The following is a 21769-nucleotide window of genomic DNA, read 5'->3' as shown; positions in this document are numbered from 1 at the left end:
TGTCGTCATGGTGACCGGCGGAGCCACGCAGCCCCGCCCCTTCCTCAAAACGTGGCCCCGCCTCCTCCGAACCCGGAAGCGCGAGGCTCGCGCCCACTGCGCGGACCGTTCGGCGAGGGGGAGCGCGGCGGCCCAGGCTCGCCCGGCCGCGCGCCCCGCCCCTCGGAGGCCCGCCCTCCAACTCGCCCCCACAGCTCGCGGCGCTTGCGGGTACTGAGTGCTCTAGCTGCCGGCGGTGAGCTGGGCCCAGCCACCCCCACGGCCCGCGCTCCTACTGGAGGGAAGAGCCGCCTCGGGGAAGAGGAAAAGGGACGTGGGGGAGGCCACGGCAGGTGAGGGGTGGGTGAGGGCCTGGGAAGCGGGCTGTGGGTGTGTGATGTGTTTAGGCTTGCAGGTGGGTGTGTATGTAGCGTGCGCGGCTGCCTCCGTTGGTGTGACTTTGTTTGTGTGGCCCCTAGTGGGCTGGTCCATGTGACCATGCACGTGATCGCATGTCCCTCTGTGTGTGTCTGTCTGTCTGTCTGTCTGAAGTCGAGTTTGGGTTCCTGACGTGGTCGGTGTACCTGTGACCCTGCCTTTTTGAGGCTTTCACGGTGGGACTGGGGTGGGGTGGGGTCTGTGTTTGGATCATCTGGGGTTAGGGTCGGAGGGGGCGCTGGACCAGAGCGTACTGCTGTAATCCGGTCCTGGGGATACACTGCTGCAGTCCAGGAATATGTTTTTCAACTTTTAAGAACTCTGAGCAGAAAGAAGCTAGTTATTTTGGAGATTGCACCTCAGTGACAAATGTCTTTGTCATTGCCAGGTGTGAGGGAGGTAGCAGGACTAGTGTTTTGCTTTTCCTCTTCTGGTTTTCCTGGGGAGTTATAAATTCTGCATTTATGCTGCTTCTTTGTCTCCTCGCGCAATGTTCCAGCTCCTTGTAGCTGAAAGACTCAAGAGACTCAGGAGTAACTTAATAGCTGTGTGCAAATTTCCAAGAGCTTTTATCCCAAGACAGCACAAGGTGAGGTGTCACCGAAGAAATGTCAGGTAGGCAGCTTTTCCTCCCATGAGGTTTAGACAATAATGGAGTAAGTTCCTGAAGAGAATAGGAATAAATCTGCCCCTGAAGAGATCTGAAAAAAGAATAGCTCTCTACTGGTGTGGTAATCTATGGAGACTTGCCCTTAAAAAAAAAACAGTTGGATCGCCTAGAGACCCTCAGGTTCTAATATTTACTTATTGCTGGTATTAATAATCACAGATTGTCCATATGTGGATCAACTACAGATTGAGATAAAGGATCCAAAAACCTCTGACTAGTTAAGCTGGTTATGTGACTTAAACATTTTTAAAGACAATCTCAATGATTGTAAACTGGCAGGTTCTGTTGAAACCCTGAGAGATAAGTGCATGAAATTCTTGGTGCACACTCAAAATTGGCAATTTTATTGTCTAGCACCTCAAGGGCTAGAGAGGACTGGGTGTCAAAAGCACTCCCTGAGGAGGGGTTTCTTTAGGCAAGATTGAGGCTGATGTCTGCAGCCCTTTTCCCACCAGCGTGAACAGGTGCTTTTGTTTTTGTGGAAGAATTGAATTGTGAGAGATCAAATCAGTCCACATTTGATCCGCATTCTTTCTTATTTAATACTGACCAGTTTGGTCGCAATCTCAGTTAACTTTTTTTTTTTTTTTTTTTTTTTTTTGGCCATATACAGAATGTTCCTCTTGTGACTTGGAAAAGTATACCCCTTTAGAGAATGAAAGAGAGCTAGGAGAACAAACTTCCTTTTCATACCACTCACAGCTGCTTTGCCTTTGCAGCAGTGAGTTGTTTTTTTTTTCCCCCACTTAGACGTCAGTTGGTCAAATGCAACATTTGGTATCTGTCTTACCTTTCATGTGCTGCCAAACTAGCACAAGTGTTAAAATCACTTGCCCCTACAAAAATGTAGTCACAGTTGGGTGGAATCTTTCCATCTAGTGAGATTAGTTATAAAGAGTTATAATACTGAGTTGGTTGTGAATAATACCGCGGACTGTGGTAAGGAACATCTTTCTACTTATTGCTGTGGGAAGAAGTGGATGACAGTGAATGTGTGTGCCCGTGTATAATCTGTATCTGTATGTGTACGATCTGTGTGTGATCTTTATGATAGTTTGGTTTGTACATTGCAGCCGATTCCAAAACTGAATAATTTGTCCCAAGTTTGACAAATCTAGAAGCTAACTATTTGGCTTTAAGGGCCTTAGGTGTTTTATAAACCTGCTGAGCAGATAAATGGCTTAGATTTTTTTTTAACATGTTACTATTTGTTAAGAGAAAATGGATATGCAGAGAATGATTTTCTTTATTCCAGTATGAATTATAACTGCAGTTGTGCACACTGATTTCAGCTTAAGACTGGCTAATGATATTCTTGGTACTCTTTAGAACAAGTTATGATTTTAACATACTTTTCTAAAATCACCATCCTAGCCTTGAGAGAACAGACCATTATTACAATGTCAGGGTTGTAAGTCAGGTTTAGTAATGGATGTCTACATTTGCCATCTCCTTGGGGTTTAGTTTAGTAACCCCCCAAGGTTAGAGGTAACTGTTAAGACTGTTAGTTCCTTGTACTCCCAAGACAGCAGATGTGGGAGGCCAAAAGGGAAGAGTTTCATTGGGTTTAGAGTCCCCAGCTCCTAGCCAGTCCAGAGAACCTCTAAAATGACAATTCAGAGTCAGCCCAGGAGTTAAGTCTAGTGGTCATGAACACATCCTAGCCCTAGTAGGAAATCCAGACTCACCCTAGGGGTAGAGGACAAGATGAACAGCAAGTATTTGAATCCTTCCAAACCAGTGGGTGGAAGTTCCTCATTTGGCAATAAGAATCTGCAACAGAGAGCTGTAATTTCAGTTTCTTATTATGACATAACACAGATGCTTTAGCAAAGAGGGGCAGCCTTTCAATTGAAGATGCCCAGCCAGTCCGAAGCTCTTACAGGGCTGAGTCAGAGGGAGTTTAGGATGGCCTGATCCAGTCTTCTTAGGACATAGTCATCCATTTTGTCAATGGATAACACCTCTGTGCCAAGCCCTGTTCTAGACTTTGTTGTAGATGACAAAACAAGCCCAAAGAGGGTCAGTGACTTTTCCAAGGTCACAGAGCTATAAAAGCTAGAAATTACCAATTTTTTCTAAAGACAAATGTTTTGTTGCTAGATACAGTGCCGTCAAGCCTATTCTGGTATTTTATCACAGATCTTTCAGAAGAGGTTATATCACTTTTAATCACACCAACGTGAACAGCAAATCTTCCTGTATTTTGCATTAAGTACTACATGTGAAGTTCTGAAGTTATATTCCACTAGAGTTAGATTTATGGCATTTGTGAAGTGATCAGGAGGCACGCTTACATAACCTCCTTTCTCTAGTGTGGACTGTTCCCTATCATTCTACATCTTTGTTAAAATAGATTTCTAAGATACTGTCAACAGAGTTTGCAGTCATTTAACTAGGGCAGGCAGTCTGATGTCAGAAAAGACTCTTCCCTGCCTCTGGTCCTAGCTCTGTAATAGCCATGGGATCTCTGGTAAGTCATTTAAATTTTCTAGATTGGATTCTTCATCTGGAGGAACGAGGGAGTTGGAGTCATTGTCTCTCAAGGGCCCTACCCTGCTCTATGACTATAGGATTTCACCAAATTGTTTTCTGTAGCTTAAGTATATGCAAGAGGTAAAATAGTCCATTTCCTTGGTTTTACCATTTAAGGTATTGTTGGTATAGCTAGACCAGACTCTACATTTAGTTCTGATGTAAACATGAATTCTTGACGTGAAACATCACATGCTTTTATTTCAGGGTTAACCTCCATTTCAGCTAATCATGGGAGAGATTAAAGTCTCTCCTGATTATAACTGGTTTAGAAGTACAGTTCCCCTTAAAAAGGTATGTATGGTTTTACTACACCTCTTCTTCTCAAAATCTTGTGTTCTGTTTTTGTGACTGAGATGTTATGCCTTAGTAGTGTTTGAGAGTAAAAGGTCATTGCCAAGTATTATGACGGTGGGCTGTAGAGCATAAAGTTCTCCCTTCTTTGTCAAGTGCAGTCAACTTTTGAGACTTATTCAAGAGTAAAAGTGGGTATAACTATACTCATTATTTTATAATTGCTTTTATGTATCCAAGCAAGCAGGAATATTTGTACTCCGTTTAGGGGAAAACTTGCAGTAACAGCAACTGCATAGTAAGTGTGGTCAGATTCTGTTATAAAGCCTTTTACTGTTCCTCAGATTTAAGATTTACTTTGGGTCACATTATAGGTCTTCTGTTTGCAGTGGTAGGCATCTTCAGGAAACCTTATTTGCCTGGAATGTCCAAAAACCCCAAGCACTTATATTGAAGTTTGACTGTTGTCTCTGAGTCCCCAAATAATCACAAATGTTTGGGGATCACACTAGACAAAAGCTAGTTAAGCCACAGAGCAAAATCTTTGCTGATCCCTTTGCAGAAGTATGAGAGTTACTGTGATCTGAAAATCTTCTGTGTCTCTATTATAATCATTTTGTCAGGGTAGACATCTGTGAAAGCACCATGCAGGTTTGAATTAATAACACAACTTTTCTCCATATAGAATTTGAGATACAGTTCTCCTCCAATTATAAACAGAGTATCTGCTATATAACCAGAAGTGTTGTAGAATTTCCCGGATCTTTTATTTAATTCTTTGAACGGTTTAACAAAGTGGGTAATGATGCCCATTTCATAGATGACAAAACTGATATCCAGAGAGGTTAACCTGTTAAAGATCACACAGCCTGGTAGAGTCTGGATTAGAATCAAATTAATCTGGTTTCAAAGCCAGAAATACTTCACTGCTTAACAAAAGGAGCCTCCCTTCCTTCTTGTTCCCTGGGAAACACTGTCATGCTAAAAGATAATTGGCTTCTGGGGTCCCTCTACCTTGTCCCATCCCTGCAAGTAACTCATGTGAGCTCCTCTTGACGGACTCACTTTCTCAGTAAGCTGATCTCCAGACCCAAGACAACACCAGACTCACTGAAATATTCTTAAAAGTAGTTATAGCCAGTAGTTTCATTGATGTCATTTTCTCCAGACTGACCTCAGTCTGGTCCGCAAGTCATGATAAGTTTGCTTGAAATTTTGTGGTGCTAGATTTTAAATTACAAAGAGATACTGTGTCTTCTAAAATTATCAAATATAATTCTGACAGATTTGCCATTTAGGGAACTCTGAGAACATTGAAGTGATAAACTTATTCCAAATGGATTATTGGAATAATTTCCTAGAAAATCTTGGAGATCTGAATATCTTATCTCATATGAATGTTATTACTACAGATCGGGATTTACTGTGTGTACTGTCAAAAGCCATTAAGAGATTTTCATCACAATCATAACAAAAACAAACAAACCAAAAAAACCCAAAAAACAATGAAAAGCAAAATGGTGAGTGGCAAAATACAAAGGGCAAAAACACAGGTATGAGTATTATTGTCATCATCTCTGAGCTGGGGAAGTCCAAAAGCGAATTGTTATGGTCCTCTGGACATTACCTTGCCTCATTTGTCTGCTCCCAGTGATATCCGTGATCTCAGTGACCCCTTGGGCCCACAGCACTGCCAGCTAGGAGCTCTCCGAAAACAGAACCTGGAGACCTTGAGATTTTTAATGGCAAACTGGCATAAATATTGATTTGCATTGGCAAAAGTTCAGTCAGTAAATGTACTTTTCCAAATCCCACCAAAAAGTGAGCCAGAGAAAACAAAAATGATTACGCAGTGAATAATACTGATATCTAACACTCACTGAACACAATATATCTGCCAGACTCAGCACTGAGCACCTGACTTGACTCAGCTTATTTAATGCTCATCTTTTTTTCCCCTGCTGGGTTAAGAACTACTAATTCAAGAGGGTTTCTGATGCTCCCTACCCTTTTTTCCCCAGAAAGACAGTTTTTCTCTCTGCCGACTCCCCACACCTGACTGACTGGTTTGAAACATTCTCCCAGGACAGGGACACCTACAGCTGTGGCCTCCTTCCTCTCTAGCAAGAGTCTCCCGCCTCAGAGACATGGTCTGGATCAGCTTCCAGAACCATCTCCTGAGTGTGACCATCTCTCCCTAGTTTGTCCGAGAGCCTGGAGTCTTTTCTCCCCTCTGGACAGAGCTGGAGAATGACTTTGCAAATTGCCTCCTACACACACACAGCCAGAAGTATGGGAAAGAAATAAGATGCCATATACAGAATTTACTGTTTAATGGTAAACAGAATAGGGCTTCATATAATCATGGATGGGAAAGAAAATTAAAAACTGATTTCTGAAAAAAAGCAGCTCTTTGGAAGAGTATGAAGCAGTTCTGTGTAATATGTTAGCACTGAAGAGGGAAAAAGAGACCAAAGCAGTTTATTATACATGCTAATCTGGTGTGATCCCCAGGGAACCTTGTTAACAACCAAGGCAGTGACATTAAAATTGTCAGAGAAATTGCAGTATAAAGTAACAGTATAAAACCAAATCCATAAGCTTTTCCTTTTTTCTTTTCTTCTAACTTTCCCTCCAGATTATCGTGGATGATGATGATAGTAAAATATGGTCGCTGTATGATGCGGGCCCCAGAAATATCAGGTGTCCTCTGATCTTTCTCCCCCCTGTCAGTGGAACCGCTGATGTGTTTTTCAGGCAGATCTTGGCGTTGACTGGCTGGGGTTACCGGGTTATAGCTGTAAGTATTATTGGGTCAGTATTACAATTCATGTCCCCATTTCATGGTTTTTTTTTGTATGTGTGTGCTTCTGTTTCTGACGAACTATAGTAATGGTCCATGTTTTTGGTGTCTTGTTTTTTGTTTTTAATGGAAGGAAGACACTTTTTTTCTTTTCTTAAATGTGAAATGAAATCTTTTGAAGGAAGGCTGTGCAGTACACGGACACACAGAGAAGCAGAGGGAACAGACCTCTGTGGAAACCTCTGTGCCCAGCTTTTACGTAGATGGTCTTAAGTCTGAACAGTAGGAAGCATCAGCCTTGTTTACAGATGAGGAAATGGAGGTTCAGGTCGTTTGGGTGATCGTGGCAGGTCATGGCCACTAGGGGGTGTAGGGAGAACCAACCGGAGTCTTCTGACTCTATTTCCCCTCCTAGTTCATGACCCCACTGCTTCCAGAGGAGGTGAATGTGCACTCTCCCGCAGAAAGGGGTCTGCTAACACTCGGGTAACTGAAAGCTTGCTTTAACGTAAGTCTTCAACAGTTGAGATGAGGTTTATTCATTATAATGCTCATAATCTCAGCATTTGGTTAAGTTTTCTGTTTTTGTTATTTTATTACTGAGTTTGGACTAAATCTAGTTTCCCGTTTTGTTCTCAAATCCCTTCTGGGAGAGCAGTGTAGGTGAAGAAGTCACTGTTGTTTGTGACTAGTTTTGTGGCATGCCCGGACTGCGTAACAGTGGAGGCTGGTCTCCTGGCTTCCTGGGATGGAGAGACTATGTGGCTTTGAGCAGGCAGTTGTTTCTGGGAGCTGGAATAGTAACACCTAAACAGGTCTCCCTGTGTGCTTTTACTATTTTATTTACTGTCTGAAGGAGAGAAAACTCTGACCAGATCTCTTCTCTTGGAAGGTAACTGAAAATTCTACTGGGTTTACCACCAACTAGGGCCACACAAAACAAATCCCAGTTCTTCCTTCTGACAGCCCTTATGGAGAAAACTAGTTACTATCAGCACTGCCCGATGCCTTCCCCCAAGGTCTTTTCTTCCCTGGCAGAATTCTCCACATTCTTTAATCATTCCTCATATGGTGTGTTTTGAGTCTCTGCAACATAATCCTCCCTTGTTCTGGGTTTTCATAAATTCCTCTTGGTGGACAGCATGTTAGGAGAGCAAGATGGCCGCTGCAGCCCAGGACACGGTAGTAGCTTTCCTGGTGGCCGCTGTTAATCAGCCGGGGATGGGGGAGACTGAGTGGCCTCAGGCTTCTCTCTCACTTTAGAGCACTATCTGAAGTTGACTGTGTTTTTATTGCTCCTAACTGGCAGGTCATGCTTGCTTTACCTTCCAGATGGGTACTTCTTTTAGCCCTCAAGCTTCTTGACGTAGGATTTCCTTATTTCATTAGCTAGATAAAGAATAAAGAAAAGTCCAGGGGTGACTGGCTGGCCCATTTGGTGGAGCATGTGACTCTTGATGTCGGGGTTGTGGGTTGAGCCCCACGTTGGGTGTAGAAATTTCTTAAAAATAGACAGAAAAGGCCAATGGTGACTTCAAAGCTACTTTGTCCTTATGTGCCTAATTCCATGAGGTTTTAAAATGTACTAGATATTTGTTAGTATCTCACAGTTAAAAGGCACAGGCCCTTTTCTCATTTAAATTTTTATTGAGATAACTACAGAGTCACATGCAGTTGTCAAAAAATAATACAGAGCTGTCCCTTTTATTCTTTGCCCAGTTTCTCCCTGTGGTAACATTTTACAAAACTATAGTAGGATATCATAACCAGGGTATTGATTAATACAGTCCACTGATCTTACTCTGATTTCTATTTTACTTGTACTCGATTGTATATATTTAGGTGTATGTCTGTGTTAAGTTGTATACAATTTTATTACCTATCTAGGGCAAGGATATCTTTAAATTAAAGGCTTCATAAAAATACCTTCTTGGGGCACCTGGGTGGCTCAGTCATTAAGCATGACTTTGGCTCAGGTCTTACTCTCTGAGTCCTGGGATCAAGCCCCATATCCGGCTCCAGGCTCTGCATTGAGTGGAGAATCTGCTTGTCCCTCTCCCTCTGCTTCTCCCCTCCACTCACGCAGGCATGCGCTCTCCAGACTCTTTCAAATAAATAGATAAAACCTTTTTTAAAAAAAATATGTCTTCATGAGGCACCTGGGTGGCTCAGTTGGTTAAGTGTCTGCCTTCAGCTCAGGTCATGATTCCAGCCCCATGTCAGGCTCCTTGCTCAGTGGGGAACCTGCTTCTCCCTCTCCCTCTGCTGCTGCTCCCCTGCTTATGCTCTCTCTGTCAAATAAATACATTTTTTAATGTAAATTAAAAAATAAAAAAATAAATATATATCATCTTCTTTCTTTTCTATCATCTGACTCAAATTCTCAAATTTTCTGCTAGGGAGAGGCTCTTTTCCATCCTGTCAGAATAGTGGAATCTTACCTACAAATGAAATTTTTAATAGTAAAAGTAACATATTTCCATCAGGTCTAAAATTATCCTATTATATACTTGGCAGTATCTATTCCAGCGATTTGTTAGTGATAGAATGAATCTAAGTACTTAAAACAACCAGGCATCATTTACTTATTTTTTTTTAAAGATTTTATTTATCTATTTGACAGAGAGACAGAGATCACAAGGAGGCAGAGCAGCAATCAGAGAGAGAGAGAGAGAGAGAAGGGGAAGCAGGCTTCCTAGTGAGCAGGGAGCCTGATGTGGGGCTTGATCCTAGGACCCTGATGTCATGATCTGAGCCGAAGGCAGAGGCTTTAACCCACTGAGCCACCCAGGTGCCCCTCATTTGCTTACTATTAAAGAGAGGGCAATTCTTAGGTGACAAGCTAGAATACCCTCAAGGGACTTAGTGACTTGTATTTCTTTTCCTCCTCCTCATCGTAATTCATAAGCTACTTAGGGTCAAGCACCATACTTCTTTGGTCACAAAAGTACAAGAAATCAGAATGACCAAGTCAATTTAAAAAAGAGGAACAGGGGCGCCTGGGTGGCTCAGTGGGTTAAGGCCTCTGCCTTTGGCTCTGGTCATGATCCCTGGAATCGAGCCCTGCATTGGGCTCTCTGCTCTGCAGAGAGCCTGCTTTCTCCTCTCTCTGCCTGCCTCCCTGCCTGCTTGTGATCTCTCTGTGTCAAATAAATAAATGAAATCTTTAAAAAAAAAAAAAAGAGGAACAGTTTTATTGAATACTCCCTTTAAGCCGTGCTACCAAAAAAAGAGGGAATTCTCCCCAGACAGAATTTTATTTAGAGCCATAATTTAGAATTAAGGTAGATTTAAGGGCAAACAGTATTTCTTTACTTGGAAGGGTTCGGCCCTGTTCATCCATGAACCTCAGAGTTTCTTAGCTATTTGGGAAGGAAATAGATGTAAATTGAAATTGTTATTCAGTTTCACTAGTGTGCTATTTATTAAATTGGTCTGTTAGGTAAAATGTGAATTTCAAAGTTTAGAAGAAGGTGAGAGCTTATTTTCACATAGTTTGAATAAGGAGGACAGCTTGAGCAAATGAGAAGTGCTGTTATGGGAGTCCTAAATTTTTCATTTGTATATAGTTATTAATTATTGTTATTCCAGTTGCAGTATCCAGTTTATTGGGACCATCTCGAATTCTGTGACGGATTCAGAAAACTTTTAGACCATTTACAACTGGATAAGGTGAGTCCCCTGAAACTAATTATTTAAATGTGATTTTAATGCAACATTTACATTGTAAAGGGTAGTGTTACCTTTCATTTAAGTGGTAGTTCTTTTGAGATATAATTCACATACCATATAATTTACCCTTTTAAAGTGTGTGACTAGGATTTGTAATATAGTCACAGATAGAGGCAACCATCAACACAATCAACTTCAGGAAATTTTTTTTCACCCCAAAAAGAAATCCTGTAGTCATTAGCCGTCACTCCTGACCCTTCCTCCCGCTGGCCCTGGCAACTTAATCTACTTTCTGTCTGTGTAAATGTACCCTTTCTGGGTATTTTGTATAAATGGAATCATGCAATATTCATCTTTTCTAACTGAGTTGTTCAACTTAGCATAGTGTCTGCACAGATCATCCTAGTAGTAGCCTGTTATCAGTACTTCGTATTCCTCTTTATGGTCAAATAATATATATCCCGTCGGGTAGGTGAACCACATTGCATTTATCCATTTGTCAGTTGAGGCATGTTTGGATTGTTGCATTGCTTGGCTGTTAGAAATAACACTGCTCTGAACATTCGTGTGCAGGTTTTTGTGTGGACATACATTTTCAGTTCTCTCAAGTATGTACCTAGCGGTAGAATTATCAAATCACAATTTTCTTAAACATAAATTCATTTTCTAGTGCAACCTATAGGTAATGTTTTTTCTTTTTTTTACCTTGTATTTGTGTACACAAATTGTTTTCTTGACGGTATGTGTCTAAATTGTATCGGTATGTGTCTAAATTGTATTTAAATACAGTATTTCCTAAATGTTGAACTGCTATGGTTATTTCATCTAAGACTGGTGATGACATTATATTCTTTGCTTGGTGATAACTAAAACAACTTTTTTGAGGGGTATTTATGTTCAGGATTGATTATTGTTTTAGTATCCTTCTTGTATTTGTTTGCAATTAGGTTCATCTTTTTGGGGCTTCTTTGGGTGGCTTTTTGGCCCAGAAATTTGCTGAATATACACACAAATCTCCCAGAGTCCATTCCCTCATCCTCTGCAATTCCTTCAGTGACACCTCTATCTTCAACCAAACTTGGACTGCAAACAGGTAAGAATGTAAACATTTGGCCAAAATTATGACTTTCGTTCAGTAGAATTTTTAAAAATGCAGATTTTGGGGGGTTTTTTGTTGCACTAAGGAAACTACCCTGGCTTTTAAAATTAGAAACAGTCAGGGCACCTGGTGGTTAAGGGTCAGTGTTCAGCGCAGGTCATTATCTTGGGGTCTTGGGATCAAGTCCCATATGGGGCTCCTGCTCAGCAGGGAACCTGCTTCTCCCCTGTCTCTGCCTCTCTTTCTGTCTCTCATGAATAAATATATAAAATCTTAAAAAAGAAAAAGAAAGAAAGAAACAATCAGAGGCACCTGGGTGGCGCAGTCATTTGGGCTTCCAAATCTTGGTTTGGACACTGGTCGTGATCTCAGGGTTGAGATCAAGCTCCGCATCGGGATCTGTGCTCAGGGTGGTTGTCTGCTTAAGATTCTTTCTCTTTCTTGGGGCACCTGGGTGGCTCAGTGGGTTAAAGCTTTTGCCTTTGGCTCAGGTCATGGTCCCAGGGTCCTGGGATCGAGCCCTGTGTCGGGCTCTCTGCTCGGCAGGGAGCCTGCTTTCTCTGCCTGCCTCTCTGCCTGCTTGTGATCTCTGTCAAATGAATAAAATCTTTAAGAAAAAAAAAAAAAAGATTCTTTCTCTTTCTGCCCCTCCCACTTGTTCTCTTTCTCTCTCTCAAAGAGATAAATAGATAAATCTTTAAAAAAAATTTTTTTAAATAAGTAAAATTAGAAACAATCACCTTTGCAAAAAAAAAAAAAAAAAAAAGCTGGAATGAACTCTGAATTCAGCTATTTCTCCTATTCTAAATTATTGTTTAGCTTTGTTCAATGTACATTCATGTGCTCTTACAGTATTAGTTATACAGAGCCTGTAGAACTAATACAGTGTTCTGCTTGTTCCACTTACTATTTTGCTGTATATCGACTGACACAGTTTCTTTAGGCATATGGCTTCCCCTTATTCTTCGTTCTACTGTAAATCTTTGTACAAATCACTTTTTTCCCTTCCCTTTCTGGGTTATTTCCTTGAGATGTGTTTCCAAAAATAGAGGGAATAGAACATTTAGTCTGTCAGCAGACATTTTGCACATCATGACACATTAACGGTCGTCAGCTTCCAGAACAATGGGAATGGTGGGATGATTTGTGGGGCAACCAGTGGGGGGCTTGTTTCCTTTGAACCATCCCTTCATTGAAGATAACATTTCAAGTAGTTTGATCTGTATGTAATAGTCACCTTAAAGCTGACTTAATGTGGGTTCTTTCATTGCTAGTGAGGCTAGGCTCTACCCTTTTAAAAAAAAAAAAAGAAGAAGAAGAAAAGAAAAGAAAGGCCCAGTGAATATACATACCTGTATGACCAGGTTGATTTTTCCTGAATGCTATAGGTAAACATTGTTTTCATGATTTTCACATCTCTTTAAAATTGAAGGGGCAGCTGGCTGGCTCAGTTGGTAAAACATGCAATTCTGGATTTCTGGGTCCTGGGTTTGAGTCCCACATTGGGCGTATAGCTTACTTAAAATAAAAATAGTACTCTGATCTTTTTAAAAACTATTCCTGATGTTATCTCAGCAGTTTGCTGAGCAATTGTGCAATAATACATTAGCTACAAAGAGTTCATGTCCAGACAAGGCACTAAAGCTCATTGATTATTTTTGATGATTTTAATGTTGTTTTAATTGCCAGAAGCCTAGACTGCCCCTACTTTGTTTTCTTTTTATTTTTGTTTTTTTCATTGTTTAGGCACCACACCCAAAGCTCTTGGAATCCCTCCTTAATACTTACCACCAGGCTCACCCATCCCCCCACCCCCTCCCTTTCAAAACCCTCGGTTTGTTTCTCAGAGTCCACAGTCTGTCTTGGTTTGTCTCGCCCTCCATTTTCCCCCAGTTCATTTTTCCTTTCCTTTTTCTCCATAAGTTGGGTGTTCATCCTTTCCGATGGAGGTATAATATTCTGTTGTGTATATGAACCATATCTTCTTTGTCCAGTCATCAGTTGAAGGGCATCTTTCCACAGTTTGGTGACTGTGGACATTGCTGCTATGAGCATTGGGGTACATATGGCCCTTCTTTTCACTACATCTGTGTCTTTGGGGCAAATACCCGGTAGTGCAGTTGCAGGTCATAGGGCAGCTCTATTTTTAATTTCTTAAGGAATCTCCACACTGTTTTCCAAAGTGGCTGCCCCTAATTTGTGCTTCTGCATGTGAGCTATATTTTCTCAGGTATCTGAGTGCTTGCTACATGCCACACATTGAGGCTACAGGGGCAGGCAAAGCCAACAGGATCTGCCCCTCACAGGGGGTACCTAGGCAGCATCACCTTGAGAAGATGTGGAAGCCATAGGAGGCGGGACGGAGAAAGGTAATGAAAGATGGCCAGCTGTGCTTGTTGAGGGAAGCTCAGCTAATTTCCAACAAGCCATTCCATGGAGAGAACACGCGTCAGAACGTAGTCTGCTCCTTTTATAAGTCATTTCTAGCATAGGTTTAAAGAAAGTAGTATTTGCCCTAGACAATGGCTATCAGCATTTGTAATTAATGTAACAAATACCAACTAAAAATCACATACAGAAATTCGTAGATTGAATTGCTTTGAATTAGTCCAGTTGAATCTGCTTGTAGCAAACTTCGGGAGGTACAATAACTTTCATTTTGCTATTTTGAAATATCAGTCATTCAAAAGGTGATAGAAACCTGAAGGTTGAGATCTTAAGGTTTCAGTTTTCTTTTTTTTTTTTTTTTCCTTAAGATTTACTTACTTATTTCAGAGGGTGAGGAAGGTAGAGGGAGAGGAAGAATCTCCAGCAGGCTCCCTGCTGAGCACAGAGCCCAAGGCAGGGCTTAACTCCCATGACCCTGAGATAGTGACCTGAGCCAAAATCAAGAGCCTGCCACTTAACTGACTGAGCCACATAGGTGCCCCAAGTTTTCAGTTTTCTAAAGGAAATAGTTTAGCCATTAGAAATAAAGCCAATTAGTTAAAACAAAATCTCGGAATTATCAAAATGCCTACCTTGGTAAAGGTGTTTGAAATACTGCTTATAATTATTCTAAATCCTCAAATAAAACTTTGATCATATTAAACCATAACTCTTTGGGAGCTTGGGAAAATATATGTAAAAACAAGATGCTTCAAAAGCAGCTGTTTGGAAGAAGAGACCAGCTCTTTTTATCTTTAGATGCTAAGTACCTAGCTAATACAAAGCTATAGTAGTGAATGGAATATTTGTTATTTTTATGTAGTCTTGCAGATTTAAATTACCAGATCTTTGTTTTACAGCTTTTGGCTAATGCCATCATTTATGCTCAAAAAAATCGTTCTCGGAAACTTTTCATCTGGCCCAGTGGACCCTATGATGGCTGATGCTATTGATTTTATGGTGGACAGGGTAAGGATCATGGCATTTGAAGGGGGCCACCTTGTACTAGGAATTTTCATGTCTTCTTGGTTCCTGATGATCTGTCTGTCTCATTGAGTATGTATTAGAGATGTTTGTTAAGCAGTCTTCCATATTTACTTTACTACATCAACGGATATTAACTGCTGGTAAGTAATTCATCAGAATCACTTGAGGGGAGCTTTTAAAAATACAGATTCCGGGGACGCCTGAGTGGCTCAGTTGATTAAGTCACTGCCTTCAGCTCAGGTCATGATCCCATCGTCCTGGGATCGAGTCCCACATCGGGCTCCTTGCTCAGCGGGAGCCTGCTTCTCCCTCTCCCTCTGCCTGCCACTCTGTCTGCCTGTGCTCACTCTGACAAATAAATAAATAAAAATCTTTAAAAAAAAAAAAAAAAAATACAGATTCTGGAGGCACCTGGCTGGCTCAGCTGGTAGAACGTGCGGCTCTTGATCTTGGGGTTAGCATGGAGCCTACTTTAAAAAAAAAAAAAAGAAAGAAAGAAAGAAAGAAATACAGATTCCAAAGCCTCGCCAGCCCATTGAACTGGAATCCCTGGGCATTGGGTCTGAGAATTTATATTTTTACTCTACTCCCCGCCCCCCATTCTCCTCCCTGAGGGAGTCTGAAGTAGCGAGTCTACACACTTGCAGTTAAGGGGCTACGGGGCTAGATGATTTTCGTGAGGTCTCTTCCAGCTCCAAAATCTCTTAAAAATGTTGATCTGTCAGTGTAGGGCTTTGGAAAATGGCTTGCTGCCCACAGGCACCTGATTGAAGAGGCACAGGTTGAAGGTTACTGAATGCCCAGAACAGCGCCACCAGCTGGGAAGCCCAGTGCTGGTCTCCCGGGTACATAGTATTTCCTCACAGATGACCTGGCCTCCACACATGATGCCACCTTTCTAAGCACAGATATCAGCTGTGGATTTAATGTAAACGTGAGGCACAAAATTAATCCAAATACTTTGCCTGTGTTTCTTCCTGCAGCTGGAAAGTTTGGGGCAGAGTGAACTGGCTTCAAGACTTACCCTGAATTGTCAAAATTCTTACGTGGAACCTCATAAGATTCGGGACATCCCTGTGACCATTATGGATGTAAGCTTCCTTTTAAGTAAAATAGATGCTTTACCTTTTTAAATGTATATATCAAGAGCTTCCTCATACTTATTTTATAATTTTTCAGTATGCCTCTTCAAATGCTGCCTTGGATTTTTTTTTTTTTTTTTTTTTTTTTTTTGGACAGCCCACCCCCCAGCTTTTTCAATTCTAAAACAGTCAATTTATTGCTTATCCCATATTTTCCCTGGTAGGAGTAACACCCTTGAAATCAGAATAAACATAAACAGAATCCTTACCCATTTTGATGTATTTTTTGCTGTTGTCATCTCCAGATATGTGCAGCGAAGAAAAGTTGCCTCACAGGGCAGAGAATCAAGAATTCCATAAAGTCTAATAGGCACAAAAGCTTGCTTCTTATATTTTTTGAGTTGTGGTTGAATATACATAATGAAATTTACCATTTTAACCATGTTTATGTGTACACCACCATCCATTTCCAGAACTTTTCATCATCCCAGACTGAAACTCTACACCCATTAAGCACTAGCTCACCAGTCCCTCCTCCTCCCAGACCCTGGTAACCAATATTACATATTATATATAATATTATATACTATCTCTATGTATTTGACTAGTCTGTATACCTCATGTCAGTGGAATCTTATAATACTTGTACTTCTGTGTCTTGCTTATTTCACTTAGCAGAATGTCTTCAAAGTTTATTCCTGTTATAGCATGTTAAAGGCTGAATAATAATTTTCTTTTAGTATATACCACATTTTATTTATGAAGTCATCTGTTGATGGGCATTTGGGTTATTCTACCATTTGACTATTAAGAATCATGCTGCTCAGAGTATTGGTGTATGAATGTGTCTGTTTGAATGCCTAATTTCACTTCTTTTGGGTCTGTACCTAGAAGTAAAATTGCTGAGCCATATGGTGATTCTGTGTTTAACTTTTGAGGAACCATGATACCATCTTCCACAGTGGCTGTACCATTTTACATTCCCACCAGCAACGCACAAGAGTTCCAGTGGTTCCATATCCTCCCCAACACTTGTTATTTCCTGTTTTGTTTTTGTTTTTAAAGATTTTATTTATTTATCAGAGAGAGAGAGGGGGAGAGAGCAAGCACAGGCAGACAGAATGGCAAGCAGAGGCAGAGGGAGAAGCAGGCTCCCTGCTGAGCAAGGAGCCTGATGTGGGACTCGATCCCAGGGCGCTGGGATCATGACCTGAGCTGAAGGCAGCTGCTTAACCAACTGAGCCACCCAGGCGTCCCTTTTTTTTTTTTTATAATGGCCATGCTAATAGATGCAAAGTGGTATTCCATTGTGTTTTGGCTTATTTTTTTTAAATCATGTAACTTGCATACCATGTAACTTTGCCTCATAAACGGATTTATTGCTAAAATCAACATGTTTTTAAGAATTGATTTTTGTCAGGAAATTAGCCATTACAAGTATGTAAATAATAATTTCTCATTCTCAACTGGAATCTCTACATTCTGACATTTGCCATGACAGAACGAGGTACTCTTGGTAAAATATTTGGTCCTCAGTACATTTGCACTGCTTGCCCATTTTTCCAAACTGAGCTCACCACTTGGGTACATGGTCACTGAAAACGGTGTATAAGCTTCAGCACATTGGAGATGCTTTTTATGTGTGCTTCATTTAAAAAATTACTTTTTGAAAGCTTATTTGCTTGTATGTACACATAAGTTTATGTGGGCATTAAAAGATGTCTAGAACATATACTCCACAAACTGCTAACAGTGGCTCCCCCAGGAAAAGATCTGGACTTTTTCTTATACTCTTAAAAAATTTTTTTGGATTTTTTTTTCTACTGAGCATATACTACTTATGTAACTGTTTTTAGGTAATAAAGTAAAAGTTCTTTTGGGATTTTAGTGATCTTTTTGAAATTAATTGGCTTTCACTATTAATATTCTTTTAGTTTAGTCAGCTGTGTTTGAAGAGAAAAAATTCATAACATGATTTTCCCCCAGTGAATGCAAGAGATGTTTGACAACAGAATCTGTAGCTTATGTTGGAGTTAGAAGTCACCAGGGATGAGTAGGAGATGGCCTGGGGTTCAGCAGTGTCTCTTCACAAGCAAGAAATGCTTTGGGAGGCACGTTCCACAATGTGCAAAGAACATACTAAAATACTGGTAAGCTTCAGCTTTGTGGTTTTTTGTTTTTTGGGTTTTTTTTTTTTTTTTGAAGGTATTTGACCAGAGTGCACTTTCAACCGAGGCTAAAGAAGAAATGTACAAACTGTATCCTAATGCCCGGAGGGCTCACCTTAAAACAGGAGGCAATTTCCCATACCTGTGCAGAAGTGCAGAGGTGAATCTTTATGTACAGGTAAGTCCCAGCTTGGAAGCCAGAGCACTTTGAATGCAAAGTGTATGGTTTGAAACATAAAGCTATTTTTTCTTTTCTTTTCTTTCTTTCTTTTTGATGGTAGAGTAAGAGAACTACAGAGTTCTCTGTAGGAATGAGGCATTCACTTGAAAAAGGTGGTTTACATTAATAATTTATAGCAGAATTCAGCTGGGTATATTAGAGACAGTTGAGTGACTCTCTGCCTACCGTCTCTTTTCGAAGAAGAGCAGGTTCACATCCACACATACCGAAGTAGCCACATCCTATGATGTGACCTTGCCTCCTGAATACAGTAAATTCAGTCAGAGCAGAACACCTTCATGAAGCAGCTTTCTGATGCATTTCTGATGCATTACAAAAAAAATACACACAGGGAAGGGCGCTTGGCTGGTTCAGTCAGAAGAGCTTGCGACGCCTGATCTCGGGGTTGTGAGTTCAAGCTCCACGTGGAGTGTAGAGATTACTTAAATAAAACTTAAAAAAAAAAAGCGCGTACACACACACACACACACAAACTGCCCCTTCACCCTCTGCCCAAATGGGCTTAATTAATATAGTGAGAAATTATTGCTTTGGTAGTTTGGCAAGAAGTATCAAGATCTTCAAAACCCAGTCGCATCTTTTAGTCCTGTCATCTGCTTGTGGCAGTGGATCCTAAGGAGAGGACCCGAAATTCACAAAAACTCGAGACAGTCATCACGGTCTTACTCAGAACAGCAGAGGATGGGAAGGACCTGAGTCACAGCAGCAAAGTAGGAGGGTGAACACCTACTCACAGAGCAGCGCGCCACCATTGAAAATGCTGATGAAGAGTTTATAGGAACTTTATAGAGACTTGTAACACAGGAAATAGGGAGCAAAGATCCCACATTGGGGTTTTTTCAAAATACCTCTTTGACTTTCCTGTGCTTTCTAACTTTTCTGTAATCGACATGTGTTCCCTGTAATTTTATTTTATTTTATTTTTTTAAGATTTTTTTTTATTTATTTGACAGAGATCACAAGTAGAGAGGCAGGCAGAGAGAAAGGGGGAAGCAGGCTCCCCACTGAGCAGAGAGCCGGATGTGGGTCTTAATCCCAGGACCCTGAGATCACGACCCAAGCCAAAGGCAGAGATCTAACCCACCGAGCCACCCAGGCACCCCTGTTCCTCTGTAATTTTAGAAGTACAAAACATTTCTGTACTGTCGTGGCATTGAAAATAACAATCCTGTGTTTCCATAGATCCATTTGCTGCAATTCCACGGAACCAAATACGCAGCCATTGACCCGTCAATGGTCAGCGCCGAGGAACTGGAGGTGCAGAAAGGCAGCCTTAGCCTCAGTCAGGAGGAGCAGTAGCTGCGGCGTCACCTGTTGATGACGAGCGGTCCAGAGAGTTCTTGTACAATCAGCGGTGTGAGTGCCTGCTGGGCAGCCACCCCGTTCCGTGGTCAGGTTCGCCGGTGATCACTGTGTTTGGAAGTAGGACTGTTTGTCATCTTTGTGACAGGCGGCAGCTCTTCTGAGCCAGTGTAACTGTTTTGTTTTTTTTAGCTTTTGAATTTGAGGAAGTACTTTTGAAGACTCCCATTTTAAGAATTGTGAAAATTTTGCTACCAAAAGTCTTCTCACCACCATGTTCTTAAGGGAATGTTAATTTCTGAGGTTTGGGGTTTTGTGAGGTTATTTTTTTCTTTTTCCTTTTACTTTCTTTCCTCCTCTCTTTCTTTTTATGTTATTTGCTGTAAATGCTGCACATCCAGATTGTGTATTGGAAGGACATTGGTTATTTTTATGCTTTCTTGGTCATAACCATTATCACAAGTGCCAAGGCTCTCTGTCACCCTACCGTTTGCTCTCCTGCAAAATCAACTACTTCTAATTTCCGGTTAAGCAGATCATTTTCAGTTTTTTCTGTTGTCTTTCTAGCCATTACAGTCATTTGGAATAAAAATTCAATTTCAGTGAGTGGCTTTGGTGATTACTGTAGCTGCCCAATTGGGCTACATAGACCTAGGACTTTCTGAGAAGCAGGCCATCATGTTGTTGGCCAGTCCTTTGTGACATTAGGTAAGTTACCTAATCTCACTAAGGTGCGTGTGCTCCTTGTCAAGTAACGGTAGCTCTTATTTACTGAGCTGTTAGTATGTGCCAGGTACTTTTCATAGGTTCTTGTCTCCTCCTCAGTGGGAATGTCTCTCGAATCTCTTGTAGAATGTAAATTCCATTTTTTTTTTTTTTTTTTTTTTTTGCCGTTACTCTGTAGAAGAAACAGGCTCATTTGCTCTATAGAATTCCCCACGGCCTGGATTTTGTTGATTGCAGCCTCACAATGTCCTTTAACTTGTTTCTATGTCCCTGGTATTTGCCCTAAACTGGCAGTTACATTTAAAGGATCATTCAGGTTCAGATTCAGTCTTCTGGGCAGGAACACTTCGTAGGCAGAGCTGTGAACTTCCCACAGTGTCACCTCGGGAGGCACATAACCTGTTTGTCCTGAGTTGTGGTGAAGATGACTGGGTGGGGTCAGCCAGCTCCAGTCACTGGGGAATCCCACGGCTGGTTCTGCTGCCAGTCCTGATCCCCGCTGAGACGCGCTGTGCTATCAGAGGGCACAGAGCAGTGACAATAACTCTTATTTTTACCTTCCCATTTATTAACTAAAGTTCTCAAATTTGTTTTTTAAAATCTTACCCTCATCAACTATTTGGTTTCTCTGGGGTATAATTTAGACCAAAAAATCAGCATCAGTGCTTCTTTCCCTTTAAGTTTTCAGAACATTGAGTTAGCCATACTATTTCTGATTTCATCTCTACCACAACCCTGATTAAACTGATATTACAGATGAGGCCATGGAGACTGGGAGCGGCCAAGATGGGAAGGGCAGAGCTGGGATACCAACTTGGGTCTGACTATCCCTAAAAGCAGTGATCTTTCCACATAGTGTCTGCTCTGACTGCCCTGTGACTTGAGAACAGTCAGGAGTTATGGAAACATCTGGAAGCCATGAAGGTAGAGCATAATGTTTTTAACTGTTAGCATCTGAGGTTACTTCTCAGTCAATAGGGAGCTGTGGGCAGGGCCAGGCTGCACGTGGTCAGCAGCCCCTTCCTCATCTGGCACAGCAGTGAACTGTGGGACTGCCCTCTGCTTTCTGTTTGAATTCTCCCTGTGTGAGCCACCTCCCCCAGACAGCTTTAACTACTCCATGGCTCAATGCCCTGATGACTGCCATTTCCAGCCCCGACTGATTCTGAGCTGCCCTTGAATGCCTAACAGGCCTATCAGGCCGGACTTCTACAGGCACACCCATGTCCCCACTGCCCAGACCTGCCCCTTCTCTCCTAAACCATCAACTCCATTCCCAGTATCGCTTTTCCTCAGGTTCCCCAGCTAGAAACTCAGCCATCTTGGACCCCACCCATATCCCCATA

The 21769-nt window shown here is 41.4% G+C and overlaps 1 protein-coding gene across 1 annotated transcript; it reads left to right on the top strand.

Annotated features, from left to right (window-relative positions):
- Positions 1 to 72: 72 nt before the first annotated feature.
- SPG21 (SPG21 abhydrolase domain containing, maspardin) lies at positions 73 to 20303 on the top strand. The gene is made up of 9 exons (XM_059180801.1): positions 73 to 332; positions 3830 to 3916; positions 6555 to 6716; positions 10311 to 10391; positions 11339 to 11484; positions 14778 to 14886; positions 15888 to 15995; positions 18192 to 18332; positions 19578 to 20303. The coding sequence occupies exons 2-9, from the start codon at positions 3854 to 3856 to the stop codon at positions 19692 to 19694; spliced, it is 927 nt and encodes a 308-aa protein (XP_059036784.1). The 5' UTR covers positions 73 to 332; positions 3830 to 3853; the 3' UTR covers positions 19695 to 20303.
- Positions 20304 to 21769: the final 1466 nt, after the last annotated feature.

The sequence above is a fragment of the Mustela lutreola genome, chromosome 7, assembly GCF_030435805.1.
Source record: "Mustela lutreola isolate mMusLut2 chromosome 7, mMusLut2.pri, whole genome shotgun sequence".
Classification (NCBI taxonomy): domain Eukaryota; kingdom Metazoa; phylum Chordata; class Mammalia; order Carnivora; family Mustelidae; genus Mustela; species Mustela lutreola.
Note: the sequence above shows the minus strand (reverse complement) of the source record. Positions and strands in the feature narration are given on the sequence as shown.

Excerpts from the sequence above, each read along its gene's own strand:
- SPG21 (XM_059180801.1), top strand. The coding sequence starts at position 3,854 with ATGGGAGAGATTAAAGTCTCTCCTGATTATAACTGGTTTAGAAGTACA. Across the intron at positions 3,917-6,554 it reads GTACAGTTCCCCTTAAAAAG|ATTATCGTGGATGATGATGA; the intron begins GTATGTATGGTT and ends CTTTCCCTCCAG. Across the intron at positions 6,717-10,310 it reads GGGGTTACCGGGTTATAGCT|TTGCAGTATCCAGTTTATTG; the intron begins GTAAGTATTATT and ends TTGTTATTCCAG.